The sequence below is a fragment of the Thamnophis elegans genome, chromosome 6, assembly GCF_009769535.1.
Source record: "Thamnophis elegans isolate rThaEle1 chromosome 6, rThaEle1.pri, whole genome shotgun sequence".
Classification (NCBI taxonomy): Eukaryota; Metazoa; Chordata; class Lepidosauria; order Squamata; family Colubridae; genus Thamnophis; species Thamnophis elegans.
The window spans coordinates 3,577,865-3,596,730 of NC_045546.1; the positions used below are offsets into that span (position 1 = coordinate 3,577,865).

Genomic DNA, 18,866 nt, shown 5'->3' on the forward strand with positions numbered 1-18,866 from the left:
CTGGCTTTCATGCCTAAGGCAGGACTAGAAGTCCCTGTCACCTGATGATTTGCCCAAAGTGACCTAGCTGGCTTTCATGCTTAAGGCGGGACTAGAATTCAGTTTTACCTGGTGATTTGTCAAAGTCACCTAGTTGGCTTTCATGCCTAAGGCAGGACTAGAAATCATCATAGCAATAGCATTTAGACTTATATACCGCTTCATAGGGCTTCCAGCCCTCTCTAAGCGGTTTACAGAGTCAGCATATTGCCCCCAACAACAATCCGGGTCCTCATTTTACCCACCTCGGAAAGATGGAAGGCTGAGTCAACCCTGAGCCGGTGAGATTTGAACAGCTGAACTGCAGAACTGCAGTCAGCTGAAGTAGCCTGCAGTGCTGCATTTAACCACTGTGCCACCTCAGCTCACCTGATGATTTGTTCCCCGCTTTGGTGGCTAAGGCAAAACCAGAACTCACTTATCTCCCGGTTTCTTAACCACTCGACCAAACTGGATTTCATTCACTTAAAGCAATTTTTCCTTTTTTGTTACCAAAGGGCAGTTCTACACATACTCGCAGAACTGCAAAAGGGTGAGGGGAAGTTTCTGTTTCCATTGTAAATTACTCACTGTCAGGCTCCCAGAAAACCAAGACAGAGTAACTTCTAAGCGCTTTCCTGCATTGCTCCTCGCCTACCGACAGAACCTGGCCAGACTAAAGCCGACTCCTTGCATCGTGGTAATATTGAAAGGGGCCAAGAGAGTAAGGAGAAGCCAAACGGACCAACAAACCCATCCCAAGCACAACACAGGTCATTATCAAACGTGTCCTTTGTCAACACAGCTAGTCCTCGCCTAACAGCAGTTTGAAAAAGCGATTTTTGACCGTTTTTCACACGACTGGTGTAGCATCCTTCCATGGATGCGTGATCGAAATCCAGACCCTTGGAAACTGACTCGTAGTTGTGACGGTTGCAATGTCCCGGAAGGTCGTGCGATCCCCCTTTTGCGACTTTCTGACAAAGTCGACGGGGGAAGCCAGATTTACTTAACCACCAAAGTTGCTAACTTTAACCACTGCAGTGATTCACTTTAACACGAAAGGTCATAATAACATGCGGCAAACCCCCACTTAACAATGGTCTCAGGAACAGAAAATTGGGGGCTCAATTGTGACCATTAAGTCAAGGACTACAAGTATTTAAAAAATTGCCAAGAGATCAAAGAGAGTCCAGCTGGACAAACTACCCCATTCCAGGCTCATCACAGGAAATCACCAATTGTAACAATTTTCAGTACTGTGTCTGGGTCTAAGTCTCAATTGGAAATCATCCTGATAATATACTTCCTCCAGGGCCCTCCGAAGCTGGAAGCCACACACCTTCTCAAGAACATTCCCAAGAAAGGGTGGGTTGGACTCTGGAATTAAACCTGTCCAGTTTGGGCTGGCTCCATGGATGCCAGTGGTGGGATTCAGCCTCTTTGTATCGGTTCGCGCGAAGCAGTAGCTAACGTTCTCTGTGTGAAGTTTCCAAAGGATGACCTAATTAATTTACGAGCCTCGAGACAAAGTTAAAAAGAAATCCATTCACTTATTAGGATCAACATTTTGGCATGTTCTTCTGTGGAACCGAAACTAATTCCCGCCTAATTGCGTTTGAACTTTACTCCCTGTATTCCCTCTCTTCTGTCTGTGTCATAAATCACATCCACCAACAAGGTGCTAGGCAGGCTATGAACATGCGCATTTCACACGCCAGCTGTAGGAATATGAGACCTGACTCTGGCCAAAGGTATGCATGGAATTCTACTCCCTTTCCTCCCCCCTTTTCTTATGTTGACTTGATAGTAGCCATGGAAACGCTTTACAAGTTGACATCCTGCAGTTTAGCGAATCGGCTGATGCCACCATTGGCTGCCCCCCACCTCGCCCATCTCCTCCCAGCCACTCCTTGCCTGACTGGCGTTTTACCCAGGTTTCTCCGTCTGGGTGTGTGGGGAAATGGATGGGGGCCTGGGGAGGAGGTGCCTCGCCTGCAGAGGCTGCCATTGACCAGGGCGCAGTCAGGGACTGCAAGGCTGCAACGCCAGCAACACCCCTCTGCCAGCCGGCCCTCCCCCCCCCCACCTGCCCAGTCAGGGTCGAGTGTGGGACTGCCTGGCCTCCTGGCCACCATCCAAGGGGGAAGACTGCAAACAGTGCCAAAAGAGGAGTGGAGGGGCGGGGAGGCTGGGCAAGGCGCCCCTCGACTGAGTGATGTCACGTTGGCCATGCCTGCCAGTCACATGACCACCCTGCCATGCCTACCAGCCGTTCATTAGGGCAGAGAACCGGTTGTTAAAATTATTTGAATCTACCACTGGGAGAGGGTGCACCACAGTCTTTTTGAAATCTGGTGGAAATCCCGTCTCAAAGATGCACTTTGTACCACATGCTCCTTTCCCTGATCAAAAACACAGATAGTTTCAATTACACCTGTCCACGTCCTCATAGCTAATTGACTTACACTCCAAAGGCATAAGTAGTCCTCGGCTTATGACACCAATTGAGCCCGAAATTTCCGCTATCAGGCGAAACATTTGTGAAGTGAGTTTTGTCCCATTTTTACCACCTTTCCTACCTTGTTTGGTAAGTGAATCGGCCATTCACCTGTGGCTTTACACCAGAGTCGACCCCTCTCCTTTAGCTGTTCCCTTCGTTTGGCAACTCTGCGCATGCGCCCACTGGGAACAGGCTCCAGCTGTTCTTCTGCCTCACTGATGTCTGACTCTGAAGGCAACTGATAACTGGCATACGGCTCTGGTCCCCTCTTTGCCTCCAACACAGAGCCCTCATCAGAGCCTTCCCCAGACTCCAGGACTGGCCCATGTTCCTCCCCAAACTCCTCACTGTCCGAATCTGCTGCCAGCTCCACTGGCGGGCCACAATAGTCAGAACATCCCAAAAGGGGATCACCTGACCTTGGGACACAGCAACGGTCATAAATACGAACCAGTTGCCAGGTGTCTGAATTTTGCTCATGTGCCAAGGCAATGCTGTAACTGTTGTAACTGCGAAAAATGGTTGTAAGTGACTTTTTTTTGGTGGCGTTGTTAACTTTGAATGGCCACTAAGCAAAATGTTGGAGGTCGAGGACTACCCACATTGCTAACAGAGAAAACCCATTTACCGTATTTTTCAGAGTATAAGATGCACCTTAGTTTTTGGGGAGGAAAACAAGAAGAAAAATCTGCCTCTGCCTCCTGGCATCCATGGTATTCATCTGGCTGCCATCCTGTCAGTGTGTGAGAGAGTTGAGGGCTGTTTGGAAACAAACAGTATCTGCTGTGTGAGCAACAAGGAGACAACAAGGAGCCTGGGCGTGGCTTCTTCTGTACTAAAGCTGCCTGCTGTGCTGATATCTGAAACTAAAACTGAAAGTAAGACTTCTCTCCTCTGCTGAACTATCACGTTGGAAAACCTGCTTTTGGTATTGCATATTTTACTTCATGTGTTATATTAGATATAAAGAGAAGTTTAGAATCCTGCTGAATCAGTGACTTGTGTGTGCTTTCTGAATGTGATTGCTGCTGCAAACTCTTGACACCTCCTTGCAGCCGTGACCCGTCAAAACCGCACTCGACTAAACCGTGCCCGATTAAACCGCGTCGCTGATGTCATCAACAGGGCGACAACAGCCAGCACGGAGAAAGAAGGGCACTTTAAATAGCGCTTTGAAAGCAAGCTGATTCAACTTAAGGTAAGGTTAGGTTTAGGGTTAGGTTTAGGGTTAGGGTTAGGGTTAGGTTAAGGGTTAGGGTTAGGGTTAGGTTTAAGGTTAGGTTAAGGGTTAGGTTTAGGGTTAGGTTTAGGGGGGTTAGGTTTAGGGGTTAATTTTAGGTTTAGGGTTTACAGCGTGCTTCTGTCTCTGTGCTGTTGTCGCCCTGTTGATGACGTCAGCGACGCAGTTTAGTCAGGCGCGGTTTAGTCGGGCGCAGTTTTGTTGTGGAACCCCTTGCAGCAAATAGCAAACCCCCAGGTCACTATTTTACTGCAGCCTGATTCAGCAGGAACAGCTGACTGGCGGGTGAATCAGCCTCCCGGAATACCCCCAATCAGCTGTTCCAGGCTGCAGGGATTGCCAGAAACCATCGCCTCCTCCATGCCTCGTGTTTTCGGCTACATTCCGTATTTTGGGGTGGGGAGTGCGTCTTATACTCCGAAAAATACAGTAAAACAATTACCCTGATATGCATAGTTTAGAATGAGGGCTTGCTTTCCTCTCCGGGTTTTTAACCGCCATCCCCAAAACGGCCGCAATCCCTTCTGAAATTTCACCTTGTGGGCTTTAGAGTTCGTCTCCTTCTCTTGCTTTTTCGAGTCTTCTTTCTTTTCCTGCTTTTGCACGGAGGCCACTTTTTCGTCCTCTTCCTCGCTTCGTTTCTTCTCGGATTTCTGATCGCGAGTCTCTACGACCTTGGGAGTCGGTTTCGATATCCGGGGGGACCGTCTTAAAATGCGTCCAACGCTGACCACCTCCTCTTCCTTCCCAGCGGCCGCGTTCAAAGGCTTGGCCGGGAGCGGGTCGTTTTTTTTCCGGCTGGAGATTCGGATCGTTAGCTTAATCCCGTCTTTCTGCCTCTCAGAGGTTAATTCCCTGTTCTCGGTGAGAGAACTTTCTTCTTCGGAAATCAGCTTGTATTTACACTTGGTTTTTACAGATTCTTTCTTCGTCTCGGATGGAAGTTCCTTGACGGAGGTTGGAAGGGCATCCGTGGTCGGCCGCTCTCCTTCTTGAGATTCGGAGTCCTTGGGCGTTTCCGCCTCCTGCTCCTGACTCGCTTGCCTTTGATCGGCGAAAGTGATTTGGGAATCGGAGTCTTCTTTTTCCACCACGGGTTTCTTAAACGAAAGGACTGAAACAGAAGATGGAGTGGCATCCAAACCAGCCAAGGCTGCTGTTTTCTCGTCCGAAGGACCAGTTTTTTTCAAATCGTCGGCGTCGGAAACCAGGACCGACTCTTTAGGAGAGGGTAGCTTGGTGGGCTTTTCCAAGCTGTCTTTGGAAAGTATCACGCTGTCCTTTACTCTAAGAGAGTCTTCAATCTTGGGAGGATCTCCCGCTTTGGAAAGATTCTCGGCCACCCCGTCCGACTTCTTCGCCTCCAGCTGTTTTTCGCTCCCTTTGGGGCCCGTATCCTCCCGTAAAGGCACGATCACTCCCACGGCCTCCTTCGTGGGATGCAAAATGCATCTCTCGACATCGCTGGTCCTGACGATGGTGCTGATACCCTCTTGGACCCGTTCCTCTCCGAGCCCGTTTTTCTCCTTCGGCAGAACGGCAGCCTCTTCCTTCAGGCAAGGCGAACGCTCCAATCGGTTATTCGCCACGAGTTTCTCGCAACCCAATTCCCCGTTGACCAGGAACTTCCCGTCGGTGATGGTGGGGACCCTCTTAAAGGTCTCCTCCTCGGGTTTGCCTCCGTCCTCTTTCGAAACGTCTTTTGTCGGCGTGATGCATTTCCGCAAGGGCGCTTTCAGCGGGCTGTCGAAATCATCCGTCAGCTTGATTTCTCGTTTTTTCAGGGGGATCTTGGCCTGCTGGTCGTTTTTAAGTTTCTCGTTCTCCTCCGCTGTTCTCTCCGTCACGTCTTGCGGGGTTTTGACGCTGACGCAGAACTCGATCCTCTCGGGTTCGAGGGCTGTTCTCTCCGCGTTGCTGTTCACCTCTCGGGAGTCTTTTGGCTCCGGCTTGTTCTCCTTCGCTTCCGCTTTAGCCGGCTTGACGTTCTCTTTGAAAGAGTCGTTTTCGTCTTTGGTAGCTTGCACTTCCCCGCGGTTCTCCGGAGGCTTTTCGAGTTTTACGATAACGGGGAGCTTTATGATGTCTCTCTCTTCCACTTTCTCTACTTTGATCTTCTTTTCCTCTGCCGGGGCGGCAGGAGGTGGAAGGTTTTCGCAGGGCTGTGGCGGTCCCTCTGTTGGCTCCTTTTTTTCTTCCTTCACCTTCAATTCGCCTTCTGCTTATAATAAAAAAAAAGAGACAGAATAAATTTAGAACAAGGATCAACATTAATTATACCCAGCTCAGATCACAGACATGCATGCTACTAGGGTGGTGCAGTGATTTGGACAATATTCAGAAACAATACTTAGAATGTGTACAGGACTTCAGCCACGACATCCATCTGCATCTCGTTAAAGCTGCTACTTTTCCCAGGGAGGCAAGGCTGTCCCCTGCAGCTATGATATGATTTTGGAAAAAGATGCGTCTGCTTTAAGAAGTTCCAAACAAGTGCTACACCTATGCCCCCATATATAATCCAGGGAAAAATGCAGCTGTTTTAAAGAGCAGCACATAGGTGCTGCATCTGTGTCCCCATATGATATCAAATAATCCAGGGGAAAGACACAGCTGCTTTAAAGAATTGCAGATAGCGGTACATCTGTGTCCCCTTATATCATATAATTGAAGGAAAAGACACAGCTGCTTTAAAGAGTCACGGATAGATGATATATTTGTGCCCCCATATTTTTCAAAGCTCCTTTTGGGAAGTGAATTCAAATGACGACAAGATTATGACTCAGAATAGCAAATCATATCCATACAAATGTCATCGCTTCCCCTATGAGAATCCTAGGAATGATATTTTGATATGTTAAGCTTTTTCTTCTACACATTTCGTCGTTGATCCCACCTCATCTTCCTCCAAGGTGCACACTCCATTCTCAGGTTCTACAAGAAGGAAAAATTCTGGGATCTCAATTCCGCACATTGTAAAGTTAGCAAAATTGAAAAACACGGCTCTAGGCAACAGAAGTAAAAAGATTAGCTGGGCAATTTTTGTGTACGTCTATCGTAAAGGGTAAGGGATATGATGGCTCAGTGGCTAAGACACTGAGCTTGTCAATCAGAAAGATTGGCAGTTCGGCGGTTCTTATCCCTTGCACCGCGTAAGGGAGTGAGTTCCCGTGACTTCTCCCAGCTTCTGCCAACCTAGCAGTTCGAAAGCACGTAAAAAATGCAAGTAGAAAAATAGGAACCACCTTTGGTGGGAAGGGAACAGCATTCCGTGCGCCTTCGGTATTTAGTCATGCCAGCCACATGACCACAGAGACGTTTTCGGACAGCGCTGGCTCTTTGGTTTTGAAACGGAGATGAGCACCGCCCCCTAGAGTCGGGAACGACTAGCACATATGTGTTAGGGGAACCTTTACCTTATCATAAGGGCTGGGCAGCTTGCTAAACCTTCATGGGCGTGAACAAATGAGGCTATCTGGTGGCTTCTGTCTTTTGCAATAGTGGTGACATGCAGACAACACCACATATGTATAACTGCCATTTGTGTCCTGATCAGGGCACACTTGAAGACCTCCTGGAAGGTGTGACAGAACACAATTTTGGGCAAGATCTGTTTCAGTTGTACATATCTTAATCTTGTACTTTAGATTTTATCTTGCATGGTATGCCTTATTTTAATTGTGATGCTTCTGACACGGGTAAACAAGCAAAACATGTGTATGCCAACAGCGTGACCCAGAATGGCTTATCCTGCACCTGTCTCTGGAACAAGGCCCTTCAGAATTGTATTCCTCTTGGGAGAAGTTTAGTTTAGCTTACTTTATATTGTCACTGCACCTCGTACAACGAAATTAAATGCCATCTTCAGTGTACATCATACATAAGAAAACTATAAAAAATAGAAACAAAAACACACATCCTTCGCATTCTACACAATTGAATTGAACACCCCTGGTATTGCATTAATACTGCACTATGCAGTAGAATTCAATATAGTTACTGCCCTGGGATAGAAGTTGGTTTTTTCAGCCTATTATTCCTGGTTTTTATTGTCCTGAACCAGCTGCCAGATGGTAATAGTTTAAAAAAAAAGGGGGAGCTCAGGATGAGATGGATCTTTAAGAATGTTTTGAACTTTCTTAAGGCAGCAGGAGCTATAAAGCTTTTCCAAAGAGGGGAGGGGGCAACCCATGATCCTTTGGGCCATGACGTCGACCCTCTGGAGTGCTGTCCGATCTGCCACTGTACAATTGGCAAAGCCATAGGGACAGTAAATTAAAATACTAGTGTTTGTCCACATCAGAAGAAAAGGCCCAGTTAGGTTTCTGTGAGCCGAATTCAACTTCCAAATACTTTGGCTCTGCAACAATTAAAAGTCAAGTTAGCCGAGCTTTTGAAACTTTAAGACGTTAAGAAGAATCAATAGGCCCTCTTGAAGGACGCTTATTATGGGACTTCACTAACCCACAGTGGTGGCTCGAGTGCCAATTCTCAAGAGGAGTAAATAGAAACACAGACTGCCCACCGGGGCAGGATAAGAAGAATTCAATTCCAACCTTGCGTTGCCGTCCCTTCCCTCTTTTTGGCCTCTTCTTCTTCAGTGCTAGGACTCTCTTGCAAAGAGTTATCCTGGGTTTTCAACAGGGCAGGATCAATTTGTGCTTTCAGGAGCTCCAGAGTTTCGGCCAGCTCATTTCGGCTTCTGGATGAAAAATAAGACATGCACCAAACCTCAGAAAAATAGCAGCCTTACGTAATGTGCCACTCACTCCTGCCCAAATCTGCCTGCCTGCAGTTGCTTGCCAACCTTTGCAAGCAAGGGGGAGAGGAAGGGAAAATATCCGGCCTGGGAAACACAACGGACTATCTCAGTTTTTTTTTTGTTTTTTGTTTTAAATCTAGATCTGTGTTTCCCAACTGGAATAAATTCTCCACCTCAGCTGAGTGGGGAATTCTGGGATCTGAAGACCACATGTGTTAAAAATTGTTAAGTTTTAGAAACCCTGATCTGGAACGATTATTAAGAGTTGCATCAATCTGAATCTTTTTCTCAGATCTTTTTAATTTTTAACTTTTCAGTTTTTGTGAGTTTACAATATAAAGTACAAAAATATAAAAGCACACAGTAGGAAAAAGAGGGTATGCAAAGGGGAAGGGAGAAATGTAGAAAAGGAAGGGGAAGAGAAAAAAAGGTGTTGGCTTCCGACCGCCTTTGGTGCAGTATAATTAAATAATAACATCAAACCTCAACTTTTTACTTTTACAAAATAGTAGAAACTAGATGTTTCTATAACAACAAAATCTATCAAATCGGTAAAGCCCAAAACCAAAGTTTCATTTGTTTTCTACCTCAAGCACAAAGTCCAGAAGTGGTTTCCAAGTAGAAACAGACCAATTTCTCAGATATATTTGCGGTGCTTAGCAGGATCCAATATTTTGAACCCCAAACATTTAATCGGAGCAAGAATCGGAATTCACTTTCCAGCTGATGGGAAAAGCCCGAATCCCTGGCTATATTTTTAACCCTTAGTAAGGGTTAAATTCTTTATTTTTTTTTCCATGTAAAAGGAGTATATCATGTTGCAGGCCCCAAGAGGCAGCTGTTAAGAATCTTTAACCATGCTGCAGGCAGAGTTTGGAAACTCATAGCTATTTTCTTTGGAAAAATTATCTGAGTATGGCCTAACTTGCTGGTAGTCTGTTTTTTTTTTTTTAAAAAAAACACCACCACCACCAGTCCATTCTTCCTCAACCTAATGCCCTCCAAATACACTACATTTACCGTATTTTTCAGAGTATAAGACCCACCTTTTTCCCTCAAAAAAGAAGCTGAAAATCTGGGTGCGTCTTATACACTGAATACAGCATTTTTGGCCTCATGAAACTCCATCCCCTTCACCAAAATGGCCGTGCTTGCTTGTAGGAAGCTTTCAGAGTCCTCTTGGGGGCTGGGGAGGGCAGAAATGAGTGAAAAACGGGCCATTCTTTGCTCAATTCCACGCTTCCCAGCCCCCAGGAGCATTCTATAAGCCTCCTAAAGGGTATGCATGCCCTTTTTTTGACAAAAAACGGGCCCATTTTTGCGAAAAAGGGCCGTTTTTTGCTCGTTTTTGCCCCCCCCCCCCCCAACTCCCAGGAGCACTCTACAAGCTCCCTAAAGGTTATTCATGCCCGTTTTTGGGAAGAAAAAAAAAAACTGGGCTCGTTTTTGTGAAAAACGGGCCATTTTGGGGAGGTTTGCAGAATGCAAAAACTTTGTTTAAAAAATGTGCCTCTTCAAACCTTGGTGCGTCTTATACTCCCAGCCTTCTACAGTCAGCAAGCTTGAGTGATATCTATGGAGATTCGGAGTCATCCAAGCCATGGTTGTCTCAAAGGTGCCTTTCAAAAGACAACTGGACTTTTGTTTCTTTCCTTTGTTTGTTTGTTTATTATATTTATATGCTGCCCTTTTCCCCCGAAGGGGACTCAGGGCGGCTCGCAACTCAAACCAGGGAAGGGGGATACAGACAAAGATTAAAAACGACACATAACAATGCATAATTTAAAACACGCGACAGTCATACCATTCGAGACGGGGGGAACAGCTCTTTAGCCCCAGGCCTGTTGGAACAGCCAGGTTTTAAGGGTTTTGCGGAAGGCCTGGAGGGTGGTGAGGGTTCGAATCTCCACGGGGAGTTCGTTCCAGAGGGTCGGAGCAGCCACAGAGAAGGCTCTCCTCCAGGTAGTCGCCAGTCGACACTGGCCGGCGGATGGGATTCGGAGGAGGCCTAATCTGTGGGATCTAATCGGTCTAGTGGAGGTGATTGGCAGCAGGCGGTCTCTCAAGTACCCAGGTCCAATACCATGAAGGGCTTTATAAGTGACGACTAGCGCCTTGAAGCGTATCCGGAGACCAATAGGCAGCCAGCGCAGCTCGCGGAGGATAGGTGTTACGTGGGTGAACCGAGGTGCACCCATGATCGCTTGCGCGGCTGCATTCTGGACAAGCTGGAGTCTCCGAATGCTCCGAAGGCCTCCGAAGGACCAATTTTCCTTGCTGTCGACCAATCGACTGCAAGGAATATAAATCCTCCCATCCTCCACCATTCAGCCAGAACTGAAGAAGCTTCTTGAATGAGAAGCGAAACGTCTTCAAGGGGAAACGGTCCAGTTGCCTCTTGGAAAAAAAAAGCACCTTTGGGGACAAGAAGGCCGAGGGGCACCAGGTTAACCGAGCAGCCGGAAATGAAACAGTTACCTGACGATGCACTTCCACGAAGTTCCCTCTGGATCGTCCTGCTCTTCTACGTACATGCGGACGTTATGCTCTTGGTCCAGCTGGTACCAGTAGGTCAAACCATCTTTGTCTCGGCCGAGGGGCTGAAGGCGCATGCCGTCGGCATCTTCCTCGTTGATGATGTTCTTAAACTTTAGATTGTCATCAAACTGGCATTCGCAAAGGTACTTGAGGAGAGACAGGAAGGGGAGGGGAAAAAAAGGAGAAGCAGAGCTTTAAAACATTTTCAGGAAGATCCAAAGTGCGTTCCTTCAACGTACTGTATTTTTCGGAGTATAAGACGCACCTTTCCCACCCAAAAAAAGAGGGTGAAAATCTGAGTGCGTCTTATACACTGAATACAGCATTTTTTGCCTCCTGAAACCCCTCCCGCTTTGCAAAGAAATGGACGTGCAGAGGGTTTGGGAGGCCTGCAAAGAGCTCCTGGGGGCCGGAGAGGGCAAAAACAAGCAAAAAACAGACCATTCCCCCCCACCAGCCCCCAGCAGCACTCTACAAGCCTCCTAAAGGCTATGCATACCTTTTTTTGGCAAAATAACGGGCCAGTTTTCATGAAAAGCAGGCACTCCTTGACTTACAACAGTTCGTTTGAGTGACCGGTTACCATGGCACTAGAAAAAGTGACTTATGACCATTTTTTACACTTACGACCGCTGCAGCATCCCACCCCGTGATCAAAATTTGGATCCTTACCACTGGTTTGTATTAGTGACGGCTGTAGGGTCCCTGAGGCCACGTGAACCCCTTTTGCGACCTTCTGACCGGCAAAGCCAATGGGGAATCAAGCTTCACTACTTAACAACCGTGTGATTTAACTTCAACAACTGCAGAGATTCGCTTAACAACTGGGGCAAAGAAAGGTCGTAAAATAGGGAAGAACTCACTCCACAACTGTCTCGCTTAGCAACAGAAATGTGGGGGTTCAATTGTCGTCGTACGTAGAGGACTACCTGTGGTTTTATGCTATGGGGCTATAAATTTCTTTGTGTCTTTTATGGGCCACCTCAAGTGGCACAGGTGGCGCAGTGGTTAAATGCAGCACTGCAGGCTACTTCAGCTGACTGCAGTTCGGCAGTTCGGCTGTTCAAATCTCACCGGCTCAGGGTTGACTCAGCCTTCCATCCTTCCGAGGTGGGTAAAATGAGGACCCGGATTGTTGTTGGGGGCAATATGCTGACTCTGTAAAGCGCTTAGAGAGGGCTGGAAGCCCTATGAAGCGGTATATAAGTCTAACTGCTATTGCTATTGCTAAGTGCTATTTTTCTAATTTAGAAGGAACACATTCAATAGAATGGTGCACATTTTCAAAATGATTCAGAAAACCAACCAACTCAAGGCGGCCAACTCAACGTGGGGCAACTCGGTGCAGGACAATTTAACAATTCTATTAAATTATTTAAAACAAATAAAAAAAATATTTTAATGTTTGCCATTCACATTTCATTCTGTCTCTCCTTTCCCATCCTTTAACGATTCTATTCCGCTATTCCTTTAATATTAGCGTAGAGGTGAATTGTCCTAGACCCCTTTAAAATGGGTGGGAACGCAAGGCCTCTTTAAAGCAGCTGCGTCTTTTGTGGGGGGGGGGGGGAGAGGGAGGGGGCTTCTGTTTCTATGTTTGTCGTAGCTTGCAAGCCGAGTAGGAAACCGAGCAGCGCTACCGAGAAAAAGATCAATACCTTCAAAATTCCCAGTTTGCATTCGGTGCTCATTTCAAGGTATCCTTTCTTCTCCATCTCCCACGCCCAGGTGCTGTTGAAGTCTTGACACATCTACAAGGCAAACTTTTAGATTAAGTACTGAGGAATCTTCCCGCCACCGCAAGCACACACGATACATTTCCTGTCAGATCCAATTGTATTTTCCGGTGTCTCTGGAAAGAAAGTAGGAATCAAGACTTGGAGGTGAAGTGGGAGGTGAGTTGCTGGCGTACTCCTAGTTGATTTCTTGATCAAAATTTTAATGCTGCAATAGCAGGGGTGTCAAACACAATGCCCGTGGGCCAAATCTGGCCCGTGATGTTGGTTGGAACCTGGCCTACAGGGCCATCCTGGAAAATGAAAGGGGCCAGCTCGCGTTTCTTCAGCCTGGTCTACAGTGTGAAGAGGAAACATGCCAGCAGTTTGGGGAGTGGCGTCAAGCTGGCCATGCCCACCCAGTTGACCACACCCACCCAGTCAGCCATGCCCCTGAGGCCAACCACAGCCCTGATGCGGCCCTCCATGAAATTCAGTTTGACACCCCTGTGCTATAGTCTCCCGTGACTCACAACAACTTATAGTAATCTATGCGCTACTAAAACTCTCCCTGACATGACATTTCACTGGGCGAAATGGTTTATGCTCCAATCTTAACTATCTCAAAAAAAGTGGGGATATATATCCTGTTGTTGATAAATAATTTTAATAAGGAGGTAATCAAAAATTGGTATATATATATATATATGAAGTGAGTATTTAGAATACCTTGTTGAAAAATGAAGGAATAACATTTTTGTTTGACTGTATGATGTACAAAGACAATAATGAACATAAGCATACTCGATGGATGATTGGTGGGATTATACATAATTGAAAATAGTGACATATAAATATAAACAGTTGGTAAATTCTTTTATACTGTAAAAATATTCAGAATGGGATAAGTGATTATATTTATTTATTTATTATTTATTATTAAAATTTATATGCCGCCCAATCCCGAAGGACTCCGGGCGGCTTACAAAAGAAGAAAAAGAGAAAGAACAGAATAAGAAAAAAAAAGACAGTTTAAAATCGCAAAGCACATGCATTCATTCTAACTGGGGCTGGACCTCAACAATGAGGTCAACAGCCCCAGGCCGGCCGGAACAGCCAGGTTTTTACAGGTATATCATTATTAAAAAGACAATCAAGAATGTAAGGGAATTAGGTTTATTGAAAAGAAAGAAATATTAATCATAATTGAATATATGTTGTACAATGAAAGTGAGGTATCTAGTTATATTACGTGGCACGACAAAATTGCGCTCGTCAAAATAGCGGTGATAAAATCGCGTCGCTAAAGCCGCGACGTCATCACCGCGCGTCATCACCGCCGCGACAACAGTGTGGCAACAGAAGGGCGCTTTAAAACAGCGCCGCAGCAGAAAGCCGATTTAAATTAAGGTAAGGGTTAGGATTAGGTTTAGGGGTTTGCTTTAGGGTTTGCTTTAGGGTTAGGTTTAGAGTTAGGTTTAGGGTACTGAGTGCTTCGGAAGGCGCGGATTTGCCCTCCGCGATTATGTCATTGTGGTAGGGTCGCGTTTTTCCTTAGCGCTTCGAACGGCGCGGATTAGCCCTTCGCGCTTATGTCTCCGCGGATAAGGGCTTCACGGTATCGTGGTGGAACCGTTATATTAGACAGAAAATCTGTGATTGTATATGTAATTGAGAATATGGATGCAAAAACACTTGTAACCAAATGACACGCTGTATGTAACGGATGAGAATTTTTTAATGTTGTTTTTTATGTTTAAAATTTTTTAAAAAATGCAAAAAAAAAAAAAGCGGGGAACCATTTGCCGTTTCCCCCAGATTGGACAGAATCAAAGTCTCTTTGGAGTTGAGCTCAACTCCTGGTGATTTTCATGCATATAATCGTAGGTCCATACATCCTTCTTGGGAGAAAGAGAGAAACGTTTCGCCGCTTCCTTTTCTTGGGATGACTTTTGATTTCCCAATCTACAGGCTTGGCATTTCCTGGTGGTTCCTATTCAATTACTGAGCCAGTTCAAAACTGGTTTTATCGGATGAGACACGCTAGGTGCTTTTCATCTATCTGGGCGAAGCAGAGAACCAGGTATTTTAAAACACAAAGGGCAACATTGCCCAAATGTGGTTGGACACACAAGGGATTTGTCTTAGGTATATAAGCTCTCAACATACATAAAGGAAAAATAAAATATATTCATCAAGAACCAGGAAATACAGCACTTAGCGATAGTCATAGGTTACTAATAAGCAATCAAACCGTACTAAGAAACAAATAAAGCAATATAAATTACAGGTGCTCAGTTCAGATCACAAATCCACGCAGACGTTTTTCACTTTAGATGGGATATTATTAAACACTGTGAAGCTCTCATCATCCAATATTATATTTTCCAAAGGAATATAAAATCGATATACCCTGATCAAGTATTTTTCCCATCGGTCGGCGGTGACGGATTTCCCAATCTTCCTCATCAGTTTCAGATGCAGTTCGACCAATTCTCGTGGAACTAGGAAGAAAAAGGAGGAAAAGTCGGTTTGTTCGCTTGCTTAAAGAAATGCAACAGAGAAATGAAACTACATAGTAAATAGAAGTGTATTATCAATTGTGAAATGGTTTTCTGCTTTGCTCTTGAACATAAATGCTATTTCTGTTACATTTCTCTACTTTTATAATTCTGTGAGGCAAGCATACAACCTCCAAGAATAATATCTCCACATTCAACCAGTTTCCAATATATAAAACCAGGTTAATTAAGAAGTGTTACCATTAATAGCATAGCTTGCATAATCCTTCCCAATAATTAAAATGAGATTCATCGTTCTAAGAAGATAATATTCTAATTTTATTAGTAAGTTTTCTAAGAACATCTATTCACAGGGAATCACACCAATTGTTCGATGATAAAATATATTCAGGATTTCCACTTTCGAGCATTTATTGATTTAGCAGCCAGGAGTATAAAAATACAGGTAGTCCTTGACTTACGACCACAACTGAGCCGGAAATTTCTGTTGTTAAGTGAGACACTGGTTAAATGAGTTTTGCCCGGTTTTGTGGCCTTTCTTGCAACAGCTGTTAAGTGAATCACTGCTGTTGATAAGTCAGTCACACGGCTGTTAAGCGAATCTGGCTTCCCCATTGACTTGGCTATTCAGAAGGTCGCCAAAGCCCATCACATAACTCCAGAACAGAGCAACCGTCGTAAATATGAGTCAGTTGCCAAGTGGCTGAATTTTGATCCCATGATCATGGGGATGCTGCAAAGATCGTAAGCGTGGAAAAACGGCCACAAGCCCCTTTTTTCAGCGCCGTTGTAACTTTGAACGGTCACTAAATGAACAGTGGCAAGTTGAGGACTACAAGCTCTTTGTTATTAACCGAAAGTCCTCCACTTGCAAGCAGTCGCCTAACTGGCCATGAGATCCCCTTTTGTGACTATGGGAAGGCTGCACTAGTCCTATACAGGACTACCTGTATTCTCAAGATGACGCTGAAAAATCTCATAAAGCATTCCTTCCCTTCTTCCTTTTCCCTCTCTCCCTCCCCTTCCTTCCTTCCCCTTCTTTCTTCCTTCCCTTCTTTTTGCCACCCTCCCTCCCCTTCCTGCCATCTGCCTTCCTTTTTCCTCCCTCCCCTCCCTTCCTCTTCTTTCCTTCTTTCTTCCTTCCCTTCCTTTTGCTGTCCTCCCTCCCCTTCCTTCTTCCTTCCTTTTCCCTCCCTGCCCTTCCTTCCTCTTCTTTCCTTTCTTCCTTCCCTTCCTTTTCCTGCCCTCTCTTCCTTCTTCCTTCCTTTTCCCTCCCTCCCTCCTCTTTCTTCCTCTTCTTTCCTCCTTCCTCCCTCCGCTTCCTTCTTCTTTTTCTTTCTTCCCTCCCTTCCTTTTCCCACCCTCCCCTTCCTTCTTCCTTCCTTTTCCCTCCCTCCCCTTCCTTCCTCTTCTTTCTTTATTTATTTCTTTTTTCTTCCCTCCCTTCCTTTTCCCACCCTCCCTCCTCTTCCTTCCTTCTTCCTTCCTTTTCCCGCACCATTTCCCCTTCCTTCCTTCTTTCCTTTTCCCTCCCTCCCCTTCCTTCCTCTTCTTTCCTTCATCCTCCCTTCCTTTCCTTTTCTTCCCTCCGTCTCTCTCACACACCCCCACAGAATATGTTAGTGTTGGGGACAGATCATCATGGAGAAAATCTGTCCTTGTGATCGATAGGACTCAAAAAAGAACTTGACGGTGTCTAATTCATCCATCCATCCACCCATCCACCCATCCATCCATCCATCCATCCTCTATGCGATATTATCAACTTGGCAAATCCCTGTTTTCCAACTGCCCATGGCAAATGCCCCAGTTTGGAATAGACCTGGAAGAAAAGAAATCAAAAATCAAATTGTTCCCTGATAACAAACGAAGAAATGCATTTTCAACTTGACTGCTCGGCCCCATCATGCTGAACCCTTTCCAAAATGTCTGACATTTTACACCATCCCCTTTTCACAGACGACCAACCCAAGGCTGAAAAGTCAACGAGAAGCTAAATGACACGGCGAACACCTTCGGCTATTTAAACTTACTGCAAGTAACCTCTTCCTGGATGAGCAGCCGCTACGAAAAGCTAAATTTCTGTCTTTCTTTCTTTCTTTCTTTTTTCTTTCTTTCTTTCTTCTTTCTTCCTTCCTTCCTTCTTTCTTTCTTTCTCGCATCTCCTGTTTCATGCAGCTTTATGAAAGACCGGTGGGAACAGCACAAACAGGGCCCTGGCAACAATAACTATCTCCTGCCGTAGTTCTCTGGCAAATTGTGGGAAATGGAGAACAAGCCCGAAGGCTTCTGGAGGGTGAAGGCACAACAATAACACTGGGTGAATGGGCAGTGCGGCGAGATTTCAGCCATTTCTTCCTTTTGCCATTTCTTTCTCTGTAGCTCAGGCTTAACAGGTAAAAATGAAGTCTGAACTGATTCAGAAATGATTTTTGCTCCCCCACCCCAGTTATTGTTGCTTTTAAAACTAGATAATCACCCAAGATCTGGGGGTGCTCCTGGACCCTAACTTTGGGCCATTAGATAAAAGCTGTGGTTAAGAACGATAACCGTTCAGATACTACTGTTAGTTTTCTCTCACAAGTGTGCAATTGTGACTCGGGTCATTTGATAAGGGACACAACTTCATAAGGGACACAACTACCCTCCAGATAGGCTGGACTAGTCTGCAGAATTTGTTGTGCTGGTAGCAGATTCGGACAGCGAGGTGGTTGCGGAGGAACCTGGGCCAGTCCTGGAGTCTGGGGAAGGCTCTGATGAGGGCTCTGTGTCGGAGGCAGAGAGGGGGCCAGGACCATCCAACAGTTATCAGCTGCTTTCAGAGTCGGAGATCAGTGAGGCAGAAGAACAGCTGGAGCCTGTTCCCGGTGTGCGCATGCACAGAGTTGCTAGACGAAGGGAACAGCTAAGGAACAAGAGTCGACTTGGGAGTAAGGCCACAGGTGGACGGTGAATGGCCCCTCCCACAGGGAATAAAAGAGGAGCGAAAGGGGAGTGGAGTTTGCAGGAGACAATTAGTTCCTTCTTGCATTCTTGCCAAGTATTGCGGCGTCTGAAAGATATCGGCCCGGCCGCTCTCCAAGCCTGATAAAGGTTGGTAATTGTGACCTATCTTGAAAGATTGTGGGAGATGAAAGACTTTTGCTGGAGAGGAATTCACTGTAAATTAAATAAAAGTTTTATCGGGACGAGGACTTGGCTTCGTGCTGCTGGGAAAGCTCAGGTCAGAACAGAATTTCCACTCAAAGCTGTGGAAGAAATTCAGAGCAAGAGAAATTCTCGAAATAGCCGACACACGGGTCCTTGTGTTAAATTTGTCGGTGAACACAGGGATTCCATTTCTCAGCATTTGTGCAACTCCTTACAAAGTGGGATTTGTAATCATCTCTGGTCGGGTGTTTACTGTTACACAAACACTTATCAACTCTGCTTTTTGGTATCTTGTTAGTTCTAACACATATATCTTACGCATGCCACCCTTCCACCACCAAAAATAATAATCTTTGGTTTCCTTCAATTCACATTTGGCAGTTTGGGGCCGATTAATTCATTAGGGAGTTTGACAAGC

The 18,866-nt window shown here is 45.7% G+C and overlaps 1 protein-coding gene across 2 annotated transcripts in view; it reads right to left on the bottom strand.

Annotated features, from left to right (window-relative positions):
- Positions 1 to 18,866, bottom strand: part of RSF1 (remodeling and spacing factor 1) — a 56,241-nt gene that overhangs the window by 16,514 nt on the left and 20,861 nt on the right. The window contains exons 2-6 of one of the 2 annotated variants that reach the window (XM_032219821.1): positions 15,189 to 15,280; positions 12,720 to 12,812; positions 11,002 to 11,207; positions 8,318 to 8,463; positions 4,298 to 5,979 (exon numbers count right to left, since the gene is read on the bottom strand). In XM_032219821.1, coding sequence (XP_032075712.1) covers positions 4,298 to 5,979; positions 8,318 to 8,463; positions 11,002 to 11,207; positions 12,720 to 12,812; positions 15,189 to 15,245 — 2,184 coding nt within the window. In that variant the 5' untranslated portion in view covers positions 15,246 to 15,280. Of the gene's footprint in view, positions 1 to 4,297; positions 5,983 to 8,317; positions 8,464 to 11,001; positions 11,208 to 12,719; positions 12,813 to 15,188; positions 15,281 to 18,866 lie in introns of both variants that reach the window. The other variant, XM_032219820.1, reaches the window with a different exon arrangement.